Source organism: Hydra vulgaris, chromosome 10 (genome assembly GCF_038396675.1).
Source record: "Hydra vulgaris chromosome 10, alternate assembly HydraT2T_AEP".
NCBI lineage: Eukaryota > Metazoa > Cnidaria > Hydrozoa > Anthoathecata > Hydridae > Hydra > Hydra vulgaris.
This window is the reverse complement of record NC_088929.1, coordinates 48,374,838-48,392,671: the sequence shown is the minus strand read 5'-3', so window position 1 is coordinate 48,392,671 and position 17,834 is coordinate 48,374,838. Positions and strand designations below refer to the sequence as shown.

Genomic DNA, 17,834 nt, shown 5'->3' with positions numbered 1-17,834 from the left:
TTTGTTATTTCTTTAACTGTTTTATATATTTTTTTATATTTATATATTTTTTGACGATTAAAATTTTTCAGAGAAGAAGGAGGAGGGGGTAGGTAGGGGGTTGTTACCTTTTACCCTCTCCTCCTTTGTATCAATCCCTGCATGTAGTAAAATAAACGCAAACAAAGCAGATTTTAATGAAGACGGTTTGTTTCTAGCAAGTAATTTAGATAGATTGTATGTTATCGAAAATATTATCTAAAAATATTTTTTTTGATATACATAAAAATTTAAATTTTTTTGTGATTTACATTTCATTTTAACGGCCAATACACAAATACCCCAATACCCCTGCATGTAATAAAATAAACGCAAATAAAGCAGATTTTAATTCCACAATATATGGTAATATTTAAGCGCTAATTACACAATATATGGCAATATTCTTTTCAAGGCAACTTAATGAAAATATCAAATTGTATGTTTCGTCGACCAGATTAAATTTAGCGAAAAAGTTAAATTAAAGTTTTTTAAAAATTAACAGACTTTTTCAATCTACAACAACAATGACTTTTATATTGTAACCTGTTGTTATTGTAACCGGTTATTATTGTAACCACTTATTGTTATAACAGTTTGTAACCGTTTTTTAGGTCTTAATATAACAAGTTTACTGGGTCTTAAAACCAAGTTTATTAGGTCTTAAAAGACCTAATAAACTTGTTGTATTAAGACCAGTCCTATCAATGCCAGTTGAATCAATGTGAAATTCAAATCGAAAAACATTACATGTAAAAGAATTAACGAATATTTTAGTTGGTTTAGACTTGTATGTTTTACATTTGATTTATTATTAAATAAATCATTTTTGCATTAAACATTTTAATAATTTATTCTGCATTTCACTTTTTAAATCACGTCATAAATAGCATCGCTAACCCATTTGAAAAAATGAGCTTTCATATATACCTAATAATACCACACTTACAAACTCTCAAATATTGTATGAATATGAAACAGTTAAACAAACCGTTGTATAAAAATAATGAAATAACTAAAAAGTTTTTGAAACTGAGCGCGTAATTATTTAAAAATGAAGTTTCCGGAAATTTGTGTTGAAATGAAAAAAAAAGAACTTTTTATTGAACTTGAAAAATTAAGTCAGGAAAATGAAAACTTAAAACTTGAAAATGAAAGATTAAAAAGGGAGAAGCAAGCTGTAGAAGAAGAGTTAAGAGTATGCAGTGAAGCGCATGACGAAACCGTGTTGTAAAAAATAATTTTTTTTCTAATTTTTTTGTTTTAAGTTTATTAGCCTTTATTAAGTATTTCATTTATTTATATATATTATTTTTTTTATATTATATATAGCAGTGAATTTTTTTTTATGTTTATTATTTGTATGACGCATTTGGATTAACAAAAATGTATTTAGAACAATCTTAAGAAAAGTTTAATGTAATGGATGGTTAAGTCGGGTACTGTGATAAAATTATAAACGCATTTTAAATTTCAGTTTTAAATACACAAGCTGTTGTTGCTTTTTGAGAAATAGGATGGGGTTATACTTCTATTAAAATATTATTCGTTGCAAAAATATAATAAAATAAAATTAATTATTAATAAAAAAACCAATGATTAAAAAAATCATGAAAAAGTTACAAAATCACTTCACAAATATTGTTGAATGCTTCACAATCACAGAAGCATTCTTCAGAAATATCGATGAATGCTTCACAATTACAGAAGCATTCTTCACAAATGTTGTTGAATGCTTCACAATTACAGAAGCATTCTTCACAAATGTTGATGAATGCTTCACAATCTCAGAAGCATTCTTCACAAATATTGTTGAATGCTTCACAATCACAGAAGCATTCTTCACAAATGTTGTTGAATGCTTCACAACCACGGAACCATTCTTCACAAATGTTGTTGAATGCTTTACAATGTAGAAGCAGCAAGTAGTTGTATGTCAAATGCTGCAAAGAGACACGTGATTTTTTTTTGATGGATATTAACTGTGATAATGCAAGTATTGTTGATTGACATATTTCTATTGATGACAAAATATTCAAATTTGTCTCATTAAACATGAAATATCTTTAGAAATAATAGAATCTGTGAGTACCATTAAAATATTCAGTTGATCTGTGGAGAAGTATAAACCAAGATATGCGTGTTATTTTGCATATAGATACACCTGCTCATTAAAGGGTGTTAACAAATCATAGTATTAGGATTTTGTAGGACCTAATGTTAGTATTGATAAAGAAAGAGGACATTAGACATATTCAATATGTATAGAAAAACGATTGTAAAACTTAGGTCAAATAATGAAAGTAAATAAATTGTTGATGAACAGAAAATATTGTGCAAAAGGCAATTAACTGGTAAAGCTGCAAATACTTTGCAGAACTGATTATTTATGAAATAAAAAAGACTATTTGGGAAATACTCAAAGATAACTCAAATATTATTAATGAAACAGAACAGTATAAATTTTTTCCTCTATATATAAATAGCTAGTGTAAAAAGGTAGATTAAAATAGTGTAGATAAAAGTAGATTAAAATGGTGTGGATAAAAGTAGATAAATATGGTGTAGATAAAAACTGGTCGATAAATACTGGTTGGTATAAGCGGACAAAAAGTTGCTGATAGCTATGTAGAAAGAGTTAATACTTTGGTGCTCATGAAAATGTTTTCTCAACTTGTAACAAAGTTTTTGGTTTTAAACTTTTAGGAAATCACTCTTATTGAATTGTCTGTGGTTTGTTACTCAATAAAAGATTTTTTTTAATCTTAAATCTATTTTTTATTTTTTTTATTTAAAAGAAATTTAACATTTTTAAAAATATTTTTCCGTTTTACTCAAAAGTGGTCAAAAGTGGTTAAAAGTGGTTAAAAGTGGTTAAAAGTGGTTAAAAGTGGTTAAAACCTTTAGTTAATAGTTCTTTTTAAGCCTTGAAAATTTGTCAATAGCTTTTGCAAAACGTTCAGAAGCATGGTGGAAAAACTTTTAAAATGGCTGATTAAATGTCTAATCTTTAACTACTTTTTTTTTCTCCAATTATAAAGTTAAAAAAAAAAGTTTAAATAATATAAAATTTAATATAATAAAAAAATTTTAATAAAAAAGTTTCATAATAATTTTTTTGAAGCGATTTTATGTTAAGAGAACTGCTTACAAATAAACACATACTGCTTTAAAGGTCGACTAAGGTCTTTTAAATAAATCAAGAATTTTTTTCCCAAGTTACAAGATATAATTAATAAAATAATTCCGGGATAAAAAAACTCTATATATGTTACTGATTATTATATTAGGAGAAAAGGAAGAGGAAGTTAGTGTAAAAAACTGATAAAAATATTATCTCCTTCAGTATTGGGGATAAATAAACCATAATGTGTAAACACAAAAAAAAAAAAAAAGTTATTATTTTTACAAAGTTTAATAAGAAGCTACGCCGAGAAGATTTTTTTTGGAAATTAGGGAGCTTTTTTTTTTTTTGGTTTTATGAAAAATAATTTGATTTTAAGTCTTTTTCTAACATTAGTTAGTAAAATATTTACAATTATTATGAATTCATAATAATTGTAAATATTTTACCAACTAATATTAAAAAAAAAAACTTAAATCCAAATTATTTTTGATAAAACCAAAAATAAGCTCCCTAAATTCTAAAGGAAAAAAAATCTTCTTGGCCTAGCTTCTTATTGAACTTTGTTTGCAAATTATTAAAAAAAATAGGTTTAAAAAGTTCTGTCATATACTTTTAAAAATCGTGAATGTAGCAGAGGTACTTTCTGATAAATACATTTATAGAAATAGTTTGCATAGGAAAATACTTTTTCACTAATGTATTATGTTATATTCTACTCCATATGAACGATAGAACTTGCATAAATCATAAAAGTTATTGAACTTTTTTGTGAAAACATCCCTTTTTTCAAATAAATGTTGATACAAATTCGCATCAAAACTGTATTTTTGAAAGATGTTCAGTGTTTTATGTGAAATCTAAGGACCATCCGGAATAATAAATCAACATAAATACAACTTAAAAATTCTATTTAATCTCGATTTATGTCTAGATTGTCATGTCTTGTCTTGAGGCAAGTATTTATTTATTTATGCTTTTCATCACCCAAAATTACAGGTAAAAAATATAAAGGGCAAACTAATAGTTTATACTTTAAGTTGAAATTCTAATTTAGATTCTTTTTGGAATGCTTTCTTCCACCAAATTTTTGAATATCAATCTTCGTTCTCTGATGTTCTAGAATTCAAAGGACTAGTTTAAAACTTCCGCTATATTATCTTCTACGTCATCGTTACGACATTTGATAATGATTTTTTCCCCCTCAATCAAACACTTAATAAAGCTTAACTCCAGGCGGTTGCAAATTTTCATTACTTTGTTTATAAATCAGTTATCCTTATTTACATCAGATATTTGAGTTAAAATCAAAGAAAAACCATAGTGATAGATACGTCATAAGTTTTAAAGTAGGAGTGCATATAGATTTTGCTGTATTTTGAAATACTAAAGAGAAATTTTAATGCTGATCTTCCAACAGCGTCTAATTTATTAAGAAAAGTATTATTATAATCACAAATTTCTAATCCGTATGATAGATTTGGTACAGCCAGAGATTTGGTACACAGCCAGAGGTTTGGTATACAGCCAGAGGTTTGGTACACAGCCAGATATGAACAGAGATTTGAACAAATGCACTATAGTTAATAGTTGACACAAACCAGATTTTATAAGAGTTCTGGAAATTAATTGAAATTGAATAATTCTTTTGTTTACATTTGCTGATTGGATTGTAGCTATATTTTGTCCATGGCTTTGATTTTCCTATAGGAATCCGAGGTGTTTCAGTTTATTATTGAGTTTCAGGAAAAAACCTTTAATTTGTATTATGTTTTTTGTAACTAAACTTTTACCAAAGATAATGAACTCGGTTTTTTCTGTGTTTAATATGATATAGAGGTTTTGACATTGCATTTGAACTTTATTGATCAACTCTTGTAGCCCAGAAAGAGTAGGACTTTGCAGGATTATATCATCTGCATAAGCAATAATACCAGTGTATAAACCCATTACTGTTGTTCCAACTTTACAATCGGAAACAACTTGACTTAATATACTTTCATTGTAGATGTTGTACATATGTGGCGATAAAATGGATTTGTCACACACCTTGAGACAAGCGGAAATTATTTGATTTATTTCCAAGGTATAATATATTACCTGTACTCGAGCAGTATAATGATTGTAGTGCGCGAACTACTGATAGCGGTAAGGTTTCTTTGTTTTAAATTTTCTCAAACAGCAAATCCCAGTTACAGCTATCGAAGACCTTATTGCGTCTAAACTACAGATACATACTGGCGAGTTATTATTATTATAGTGTTTTAATGTCTCACTTAATAGGAACTCTGCATGCAGCGTGAAGCTATTTTTCTTTGAACCAAATTGATAAGAGTGGTTGTCTGATATTTCGGACATACTTGCATGACAATATATTCAAAGAGTTTTTTTTCCAGATTGGTGTTATACTAATACCGTGATAGTTATCTCAATTATTATAAGATTTTCTATAGGATTTTACTATTGGAAAAATTATGGAAGTTGATAAGTACTCCCGCACAGCTCCATTATTAAAGATACTGTTAAAAAACTTTTAAAGCCATGTAAGGAGGTTGTTGTTGGAAGAGTATTTAAGATGTTCTGCAGTAATTTCACAGGAGTCACGTGATCAATTAGACTTGAGCTTACGAATACAAGATTCAATGTCGGAAGTTGATAAGAGTATTTTATTAGGTTCAATTATAAGTTGGGGAATATTGCACTGTTCGGAATTGTTGTTAGTAATTGTGGGAGTGTTGAGAATCGTATTAAAATTTTGTCAAAATTCTTCTACAATTTCCTTTCTAACTTGTTTCTTACTTATCGTAAAAATACGAATGTATGCAAAAAATTGAAAACAGAGAAAAATGCAATTCAAAAATAAAATGAGCAAAAAGTAAGTTATCTATTTAGTAAGTTTGATATGCCAGCTTAACTTGCTATTTCTTTTTTCACAAAATCTTTTTTTTCTGGCTCACAATCTTTTTTTATACTTTTTTGTTTTGTTTAATGGTGAACTTCTTTTTCTTTTGCTTAATGTGTGAGTTGCATAAATTTCATGTCATAACTACAAACTTATTTTACTACAAATTTCAATTATAACTTTAGTAATTTCCCCTTTGGAAGTGGAAGTGTTCTAAAACCTTCAATATTTTGTTACGTACATTGTTAAAGTGAATAATAGCTGAATTCAAACCCCTTTCTATGGTTTCTATGCCGACAAATTCAGTTATTGGTAACCTTGACCATATGATTCCATTTAGGGCCTCATTTGCGTTCTGGGTTTTTCCATATAAATATTTATTTAAAAAATTCTCATCTATTAAATTCTTTAAAACGGGTAGAAGAAGACTTTTTTTCCAAAAAAGGATTATATTGCAGGGTTTGTATTCATTTTAGTCCTTGTAACCAGCCCTTGTAACTAGTACTTTTTAGTACCTTGAGAGCACAATTTCTGACGCTCAAGCGGATTTTTTTATTCAAGAATTTTTTTTCTTTTAATTTTAAAGTTGTTTTTTGTATTCTTATTTTTATTAATATCTTCGTGAGCTTCCTTTGCATTAATTATTAAAATAATCGAAATTTAAAGCTCAGTTTTCTAAAGAATAAATTTTTATTCTTTAAAATAAAGTGTAACATGTACAATAGTACTATAATAACTTTTCAGCTTATTTTTCTGCTTGAGTAATGTTTGTGACTTCAAAATATGATATTTAGACCACTAAAGACGTAGCTGATACATTCTTATGAATGTTCAGAGTAAAATTTAAAAGCACATGTGAAAAGAAAATACAGAATAAATTTTAGAATAATTTTAGTGGTAACCAGGGGCGTTGCTATGGACTCGGTTGCTACCTAAGAGTGTTTTTTTAAAATCATTTCCAACGTTTGTTGCATGAAAATAGATATATCAAACAAAACAATGTCACGATAATAAAAATTTTTTTTAGATTATTAAATCTATCCCTGCCACCTTAAGTGGGTTATTTCATTTTGTTGCCGTTTAATAATATATACAGTTTCGAAGCCTATAAATAAAAATAAATCTTGGCGGGGCAAGAAGAAGACTAATTTAGCCTTGTCACAGAGCCCCATTCTCACGTATTTACAAAAACCGTAATATTTAAATATCTATAGTTAACAAACCATTTATTAAAAAAATATATAAAAGTAAAATAGATAACAACTCGTTGTCATTTAAAGAAAAATTTAAAGAATAAAAATTTAAGGAAAGAGTAAGATCAAGTGAATAAGAAAAAATAAATAAGATATTATCATTTGCTTAAAACTTAAAAATTTAAACTAAGATTTAAAAATGAAAAGTAAATAAGTTAATATACACCATAGAAATAACATAAATAAACTAGCATACATCATAGAAATAACGCAAATAAACTAGCAAACCCCACAGAGGTAATACCAGAATTAAGGTGATAAAAAAAAATGTTGATACACTCAGTGACAATTTTTGTATTAATTATTTTTTGTATTTGAGTTTTAATTAAAAAAAACATTTAAAGTCAGATATATTAAAATTCATAAGTAAGAATGCTTGTTTTGGTTCATTTTTAAACTGCTCTATACTAGTTTTATGTGTATTTACAATCTTGGGAAACATTTTCTACAAGTAAAGTCCACGATAAAGAACTGAATATGGAGTTAGTTTTAAATTATATTTTGGGACAACAAAGTTGTTATTTGAAAATTTTGTTGGTTTGGTGTTTTTGTTTACAGCACAATTTTTTTAATTTTGTATGGTTTGTACTTGCCCATGCAATATTGCAATAAATTAAATAACAATGAATGAAAGAGAAATATAAACTTTTTAAAGAATTATTGTTTAAAAATGGTTTAGTCCTATATACCTTTGCTAAATTTTTTGATATTCTATTTTCAATACTTTTTACATGTAAACTCCAACGTAAATGTTCATTTAAGATTATGCCTAGAAAGTTTACTGAGTTTTCTCTTTTAATGTTAGTGTTATTGATTATGAGATTAGGCAATTTGATGGGAATACTTTTTGATTTATTTACTTTGTCGAACAAAATAAATTTGGTTTTATCCACATTTAGAGAAAGTTTATTACTTATAAACCACTCATTAACTTTCGATAATTGTTCGTTTGTTGTTTCAAATAGTGTATTAACATTTCTGTGGGAATAAAAACGATTGGAGTCATCTGCAAAAAGATTGCAATTTAATAGGTCTGTTGCTAAATTTAAATCATTAATGTATACTAAGAACAACAGTAGTCCTAAAATAGAGCCCTGAGGAACCCCACAAGTTACGGCAGACGGGAATGTTTGTTTTTGTTCATAGACTATAAATTGTTTTCTATCGGTCAAATAACTTTTGAACCAAAGTTAATGGTTATTTTTTACTCCATTGTTTTCAAGTTTTATTATTAGTATATTATGATTAACGGTATCGAAAGCTCTTGACAGATCAATGAAAACTCCCAAGGTAAAGTTGTTACTACTGAATTCACTTGATATTTGATTGACTAGTTCAACCACTGCATGTTCCGTTGAATTTTTCTTTTTGAAACCAAATTGTTTTGAATTCAACATGTCGTTTTCTGATAAGTGATTAAAAAGCCTATTGTACATTATTCTCTCATAATTTTGAAAAACAAGGTAAAATAGACATAGGTCTATAATTAGAGGTATTTGAGTCATCTCTGGACTTGAATGTCGGCGAGATTCGTGCAATTTTTAGCTTTTCAGGGACAATACCTGTTTTAAATAAAAGATTAAATATGTGAAATAACGGGGGGTCTATTATATTATATACTGATTTTACAACATTAATGTTAATTTTATCAAATCTAGCACTTTTGTTTGTTTTAATGTAAAAAAAAGGTGGTTTGCAATTCAATTAGTTTTAAATTAGGTTCATCCATAACTTTATTGTAATTTTTAAATAAGATTCAAATGGTGTTGAATTCATAGGAATTTTTAATGCCAAATTCGGACCAGAATTAGTGAAGTAGCTGTTTAGTTTTTCAGCAATAATTGATTTATCATAAATTGTGTTTTTATCATTTGTTATTTTTTTTGGCAGAATATTTCTCGCATAATAATTTTTTCCAATTATTTCTATAATTATACTCCATGTTTTTTTAGCGTTTTCGGTGGCTTTACTTAATAGTTTTGCATAATAAAGCTTTTTCGAGTTTCTTTTTGTTTTTTCAAATATATTTTTATAACTTTTATATGTCATTTTGTTTTTATAAGTTTTTTTTTCAAGTACTTATCATATAACTTTTGTTTTCGAAGATTTTTGAAGATTTTAGTAACCCGTTAGACACCCATGGAGTTAAAACAGTTTTAGCTTTTACAATAATTTTTCAGGAAGGGCTTGATCATATTGCTTGCAGAATTGATTTAAAAGAAGATCATATGCGTTGTTAAAGTCACGCGACTGCAATACCAGATTCCAATCATCGTTGTCTCTTTCAAAGATTTTGAAATTGTTTTATTGAGTTTTCATTGACCTGTCGCCTAAACATAATGGATTAAGAAGGAATACTGTTAAATAATATATTGTTAGTAACTAGGAATGTTGGGAAATGATCCGATAAGTCAATTTTGACTTATCGGATCAAGACGGGTATTATGATATTATCAAGAAGTCTAGAAGAGTTCTAGAGCTTAAATTTTTTTAAGCTAGTAGATGGAGGTCAATATGTCAATATGCATTTATAATTTTTTTTTTTTTTTGTGGTTTTATTTATTAATTCAATGCATAATGATTCACTATCTATTTCATTTACACAGAGATCATGACGTAAATTATAACTTATTGAGTTACCCCCACCAACACCAAAACCACGTGGTTGGTGAACTATTGAGTAATTAATTAGTTCAAATTGGGCATTTGTTTCACCGCGCTTACACCAAGTTTCTGCTAGACAAATAATTTTAAAATTGTGTTTTCATTCATCCAACAAAACTTTAGATTTTCAAAATCTTTATTTAAACTTTGAATATTAATGTTTAAAATTAAAAAACTGTTATTATTTTTTTGAAGATGTTGAGAAGATTCAATAACTGTATAGTATTGGCTTTCATATATTTTTTTAATTAAATTTACTATAGTCATCGACGTCAATTAGTACGACATTTCAACTAAAAATATATTTTAGTTGAAAATGTCGTATATTTATGATTTCATCAATAAGCAAAAGCATTTCTGATGAGTCTTTATTGATGAAACATAGTGTTAAATGAAAAAAATTTTTGTTAAGTGGTTTTGTACTAATTTTTAATTGCTCTGTTCTTTTAAGAGCATTGAGCACTCTATTTTGTAGAATACATTTTAAAGTTGTTTAAATATATATATATATATATATATATATATATATATATATATATATATATATATATATATGTATATATATATATATATATATATATATATATATATATATATATATATATATATATATATATATATATACTTGCTGGATTGATCGGCGCTTCGTGCGGGTTTCTCAGGGTTAGGGTTAGGGTTAGGAGGGGCCGCTGGTGCCCCAAACCTGGCCAAAACCACCGCTCAGGCCTACTTAGTGCCTGTGCCGAGTTTGATATTGTATATGTATGTATGTATGTATGTATGTATGTATGTATGTATGTATGTATGTATGTATGTATGTATGTATGTAGGTACGTATGTATGTATGTATGTATGTATGTATGTAGGTATGTATGTATGTATGTATGTATGTATGTATGTATGTATGTATGTATGTATGTATGTATGTATGTATGTATGTATGTATGTATGTATGTATGTATGTATGTATGTATGCATGTAAATACATACATACATACATGCATACATAAATACATATATATATATATATATATATATATATATATATATATATATATATATATATATACATATATATATATACATACATACATATATATGCATAAATATACATATATATAAAACATTTTCCAGTGGACCAAATTGTGAATTTAAATCACTCTCGAATTCCCTTGAAAACACACAAAAAATTTCATTAAAATCGGTCTAGTCGTTTAAGAGGAGTTCAGTTACACACACACGAACACAAGAAATATATATATATATATATATATATATATATATATATATATATATATATATATATATATATATATATATATATATATATACATATATATATATATATATATATATATATATATATATATATATATATATATATATATATATATATATATATATTTATATTTAACAAATAAAAATCTTTTAGAGCAAAATTTATAAAAAAAAACTTAGAACTTCGTTTAATGAATTAATTTGTTTTAGTGAACTTGAACAAACCGAAAATCGTCTTACTGAATGCGAAAGAAAGGAGGTAATTTCAAAAGTGTCGTGGAACATACTGCGACAAACTTACAAAATTATAAATATATAATACTTGGTGTTAATATCTAAATAAACCATTTCATATATTTTAATTACATAGAACAATAAAATTTTAAATTTTTAAATATTAAAATTTACTGCTTCTAGGGAATTCTAAAAAGCAAGCTACTGTTTACCCAACATAGATGTGCGTTACTAAACGATAAAATAAAAATTTATGAAAAAGATAATGCTCTTATGATGTTTCATTTGAAAGCGAATTTTAACGACAGTTTTGAGAAAATTTATGAAAAGGTAACTTTTTATTATTACGTGTGGTTGTTTCATAGCACGTTTTAGCTCAAATTCTTTCTCCACATTCATTTATATTAAATATATTTGCTCTTTATTTTTCTTTCGAAGCCATTGTATGCGCGTACAAACAATGAACCCAAGAAAAATGAAGATTTAGTTTACTCTTTTTAAAATGAAGAGAAAATTCATTCTTCATTAATTAAAAACAAATTAAAAACAAAATATAGCGTTAAGAAGTAAAATTCACAGCGCCACGCAGAACTACAATATTTTGATAAGTCTGCGTGGCAGTATAAATATTACATTACAGTGTAAACACTACATTGCAGGAAGCCTGAGTTGCGCATTTAATTCCCTCTACTAAATTCATATTTTTTTATGAATTTAGTAGAGGTAATATTTCTATTTATTATGTAGGTTAAAAGTCTTTTGAACGTGTTGAACGTCTTTTGTACATCTTTTGAACTTTTTGAACATTTTAGGTAAAGTATCTACTTTTTTTGTTATTATTAAGGTAACATAAAGATATAGCAAACTTGTTTTTTTTAATTTGATATTTAGCAGCCGTGGCGCAATGGTTAGAGCGCTTACTCCAGAATCAAGGTCCGAGGTTTTATACAATCCTTGACTACATTTGCGACATTGATAAGTAAAGGGGTCGTGAATTTCCTAGTTAAATACTTTTCCTCGATGCTCAGTGATAAGACCGCAAGGACTTCTTAAAACACCATTATACTACATGTTTGCTACCCTTAAACTTATTTTAAATTAAAAAAAAAAATGGTCTGTTCAAAAAAAGTGGCGTCAAAATTTTTGCAGCTTAGAGTAGGAGCTTAAAAGGTGCACAGACCATTTTTTTTTTAATTTAAAATAAGTTTAAGGGTAGCAAATATGTAGTATAATGGTGTTTTAAGAAGTCCTTGCGGTCTCATCTCTGAGCATCGAGGAAAAGTATTTAACTAGGAAATTCACGACCCCTTTACTTATCAATGTCGCAAATGTAGTCAAGGATTGTATAAAACCTCGGACCTTGATTCTGGAGTAAGCGCTCTAACCATTGCGCCACGGCTGCTAAATATCAAATTAAAAAAAAAAAGTTTGCTATATCTTTATGCTACCTTAATAATAACAAAAAAAGTAGATACTTTACCTAAAATGTTCAAAAATTTCAAAAGACTTTAATAAGACGTCTTTTTAAGTCCCGTGCTCAATTGGTTGAGACTTTTCTATGTACAGTTGTTAGAGACTTTTTAATATTTAATTTAAGCCGTGGTGACACAGAGAACGACAAAAACTGTTTTCTTATTGATAGTTATTTTACCGGTATTAGGACTATATCCAGAAGTATACAATGTTAACACAATTGGATACATTAAAAAGTAAAGAATATTATTTTGATATCCAACATACGAATTCAAATGTCTTTTTTCTAAATTTAAAAACTTCATAGGTAAATTGCTTTGCTCTTCAATTAACAAACTTTTAGAGAAATATTTTTTTCTCAAAAAATTTCTTAAATTTTGATACTTAAATGAAGTATTTTAATTTCCAATTTTGTCATAAATGTTGTTCATTTTTTATTTATTTAATAATTTTTTTAAATTGCTGTTGCAGTTTCAACCGTTTATCTCCAAAACGCACCTTGACGAATAAGGTCACTGCGCGGTGAAAAAACAAGTTGGGTGCCAACAACCAGGAAAGTTGTGGTGATAGAAGTCTGAGCTTTTCACTTACAAAGCAAGGATTTTACTATTACCCCTCCACCGCATTAAGATCTGAAGGACTATAAAGTTTAATAAAAAGCCGATGTTATCTCTAGTTGTCCTACTCCAACAGGCAGAGCTTATATGCTTTTTCTGCTGATTCGTTCTTATAGTTTAAAAACTTAATGTAAAATTTCAGGAAATTTTTATCTCCTAATATTAATTTATTAATAAGTTTTTATTGAACTTTTATAAAGTCATTTATTAAATTCAATTACAAATTTTACTTCTGTAGCATTTAATATATTTAAGTTTAAAATAAAAATGAATTAAATTATCATTATTTTATATTACGTAATGATTGATTGTCCTAGAATCAAGTATTGATCTTTTTATTGAATCGCTCTTTTATTATCAAGTACTCTTACTTGCTGAAAAAGAAAGGAGGGAAGAAGGAGGAAGCATAAATTAAATTTTGCGGCCGTTACGCAGAGGGCTTGCATCAGAAGCAGGAGATCCAGGTTCGAAACGAACGCTGGATATATTTTCGTGTCACGGTAAGGAAGGAGGCGTGAACTCCCTAGTTAAATGCACTTCCGCGGTGCTCTGTGACAGGACCACTAGGGTCTTCTTGGGACACCAAATAACAAAAATAAAAACAAAAAAAAAACAAAAAGAAATATAAAGTTTTTTCTGAAAAAGCTTCAACTTTAAAAAATATATATATTTTATATATTTAATTATTTTAACTATTTAAACATTTATTTATTTATTTGTTTTAGATGGGTGAGAACAATGAAGAAACTTTGTATCTGTAAGTTGTTTTTTAAACAATATAAAATTCTTGAATGGTTTGAATGATTTTCTACTTTAAACATAGTACCATGTTATATTTTATAAGTCAATCCTTTTTCAAAAAAAAATTTTGTTATAAAGACAGTCTATAAAGAAAATTTATATATACCAAGTATAAAGAATTTTTTTAATTGGGGCTAACTAGAACAGTGTCGTAAATGTATAACTATTTATGCAAAAAATGTAGCTAATGTAAAAAAAGAGCACTGTTATTGAAGGACTGGAAGTATTCTATTAAAAACCATACATAAATATCTTTTTATATACACACAATAATTAATTAATGCAGGATCTTACCGAGCTCACTTGGGGTATAAGCCAAAGCTAAAACTTGGAGGCATATACATGTATTCCATATTTGAGATTTTCCTTGGAAAGGAGTGTTTAATGATTAATTAGGTTCTGCTGTTTAATTTAAATAACATTTACTGATTTCAGTTTGCTGAAATAACTTTTCCTGTTGAAATAAGTGTTTGGGCGATGCAAGCAAGGACAAATATTTGAAGAATTATATTCTGAAGAACTATTATATGCGTTTGGTTAAGAATGAAAGATAATTCAATTTTTCACCATCTCTTTATAAAAATGCTGAACTTAATAGTAGTAGTAGTTCCCCTTCGAGTATGTTTGACTCGGAACCCTTGGCAGCAAGTGCAACTACGGTAATGTCGAGAAAGAGTCGCAGTACTTTTATTAATAAGAAAATGAAAAATATATGAAAATATCTAAAAAGCAAATACCTTCAAATTATGTAATGTTAAAACATATTAAAACATATATCAAGTTTTACAGTTTTGTTTTCACTTAAAAAATGCATTGCGGCAACATCTTAAATCTTCTTAATTTTGATCTATAGCATTTATTTCCGTTTTATGATGTTTTTTGTTAATTAAATAGTTTTAAAATTTTCATCTGATTATACATCTGTGTTGCTGAGTGGTTAGCTTGCAGAGTTTCTGAAGCAAACTCTGCAAGTATTTTCTAAAATACAAAATAAAATACTTTTGGAGTTTTATTGATATCATATACATAACATATGTAAAGATATTATACACTGTAACAAAGGGAGAGAATTTTTAAAAAAGCTTAAATATCAAAACACCCGGGAAATACATTGCGCCTATGTCATGATAGAGATACTTATGTTATTAATGTGATCAGGCAATTAGTCCTAACAACCTGCGGATGGTCTGGAAAAAAATAAGTCTGAAACATAATAAAGAAAAATTTATAAGGAATCGTCCATAAATTACGCAACGCTAAATTTCACTATTTAACAAATTAAAATAATCAAAAGTTTTCCATCGCAGACCCTTAAAATTTATAAAAAATCAAAATAGCGCATTAAGCTAAATGAAAATCGTAAAAGAGCTTAAAATCTTCTTATGTTTTTTAAAATAAATTTAGCGTTGTGTAATTTATGGACGATTCCTAAGACTCCAAACTGTTACTCCAAAAGATGCTTCTGTGGAGGCTAAAAAAAAAAAAGAAAAGAGAAGAAAGAAAAGCCCGCACGTAGAAAAAATTTAAAATTTTATTTTTCAATTAAAAATTATTTTTTGTAATTTTTTTTTTGCTATAAATATATACGGCTAAAAATTTAAAATATACTGTGTTAAGGGGTGTATTTTAATTATCACAAAATGGCACCAATGAAAGCGCATTAAACCACTGATCTAATGAATTTATACATGTAATTGAAAACCAAACTATTTTTTAAACTCTTTTATCGATTGTAAATAATCAACACTTTTCAGCCTTCTCTAAATAAGTGCAGCTTTATTAGCATCTAATATAACATAGCATAACACTAAAAAAACATGCAAATTTAAAAAATCCACTTTTAAAGCGTTTTATACAGGATCGTGTTTTACATAAGAAAACTTTTCTAATAATTGCAAGTCTTTTTTGCTTCATTTATTTTGTTTTGAATTTTTGTATTTATGTTATAGTATTAAAAAAAAATTAATTGAGAAAACACGAAACATAGGGCAAAGTCGGATTCGAAAGCCTAGGACACCTAAGGAAAAAATAGATTGTACGCATGTACTAACAAAAAACAAAGTGTCAAAAGACTTTTTAAAAGTATAAACATTTATTTAACTAAAAACAAAAAAATGATTATTGTGTACCTTAATAATATACAAAACATAAAAGAAAAAATGTTAGAAAAAAGGCATATTTTAAAATTGGAGGGTAGCCCCGGACATATAGTTTAATTATGATTTTACCTCTTTTTCACCCGTGTGAAACAAATCTAGCATAAAATTATTTAGCATCGGATTGGTTTAAACAAATTTAAAAAAAAAGCGCCTCTAATATATAAGGAATAAGAATGAAAATGTCATTGTTTAGAAATATAAACATTAGTTTTTGGCTAATGAAAATAAAAACTTTAAAAACACTTCTTTCTAATCTAAGGTCTTTTTATTAGAGTTAAAAAAATTACTAATATGGGTTTGTGAATTATATTAAATGTATTATTGTTTACATAAAAAAGTTCCTCATTTTTAGTATATATATGGATTAAGTTGTCCGAAACCACCCTCCACACATACGTCCGATATAAATCCAAATACAAGTTTTGAAACCAGTGAATTAGAGTATTAAAAGAATTTTTTTTAATAAATATTGTAAATAAAAATGTATTTTTTATCGATAATAAGTCATTAGTTTACATAAAAATAAGATATACTAATATGTGTATCAAATATGATGATATCTCGCACTTCAGGTGGTGGGAAACAATAAGTTACGCTATCAGCCAATCGCTTCAGCATATTAATTATATTAATATCTTGCATATATCTTGCATATACCTATATTAATATCTTGCGTATATCTTGCATTATATTAATATCTTGCATATGTCATATTTTTACTAAAATAATGTTTTTATGGTATTTAAAATTTTTATGGTATTTGAAACTTCGATTTTAGATTTGCCTCTATTGACAATTTCTGATTATTAAAGTTACGTCGTCTTCTTGGTTTTACAAGAATATTTTGAAGTAAATAAGGAATAGGTATAGAAATAATCAGTGTGGAATAGTTAGGTATAGAAGTCGGTTTGATAAAGACCCATGTTTTACGGGTCCAGAAAGCTAGGATATATATAAATGTTTTGTATTTTGTACTTTTATGTATATATCGCCAATAAATAAATAGTTTTATAATAAACTTGTAAAAAAAATATATATATTTATATTCTTTAAACTCTGACAGGAGCAAGCAGAAGACATACTGTTTTCTGATCACATTGCTCCTTAAGTAGCGAAATAGTTTACTTTACTTACACTTTTAAATTCATAAAATATATAAATATAAAATTAGTTCTTACATATTTAAGATTTAACTATAATTTTACAATTAAAAAAGTACGAGTCTTTCAAAGACTCGTACTTTTACGGATCCGGTCAGCTATTTAGAAATAATAGTTAACAGCTTTTTTTTTTTGTGGCTATTAAAAAGTT

At 27.0% G+C, this 17,834-nt stretch overlaps 1 protein-coding gene across 1 annotated transcript in view; it reads left to right on the top strand.

Moving 5' to 3' along the window:
• Window positions 1-937: 937 nt before the first annotated feature.
• The window catches only part of LOC100211581 (desmoplakin-B), a 43,874-nt gene continuing 26,977 nt past the window's right edge, over window positions 938-17,834 (top strand). Inside the window, exons 1-4 of the mRNA XM_065808189.1 lie at window positions 938-1,248; window positions 11,450-11,498; window positions 11,657-11,803; window positions 14,289-14,320. Of these exons, the coding sequence (XP_065664261.1) occupies window positions 1,073-1,248; window positions 11,450-11,498; window positions 11,657-11,803; window positions 14,289-14,320 (404 nt within the window). The 5' untranslated portion in view covers window positions 938-1,072. The remainder of the gene's footprint in view (window positions 1,249-11,449; window positions 11,499-11,656; window positions 11,804-14,288; window positions 14,321-17,834) is intronic.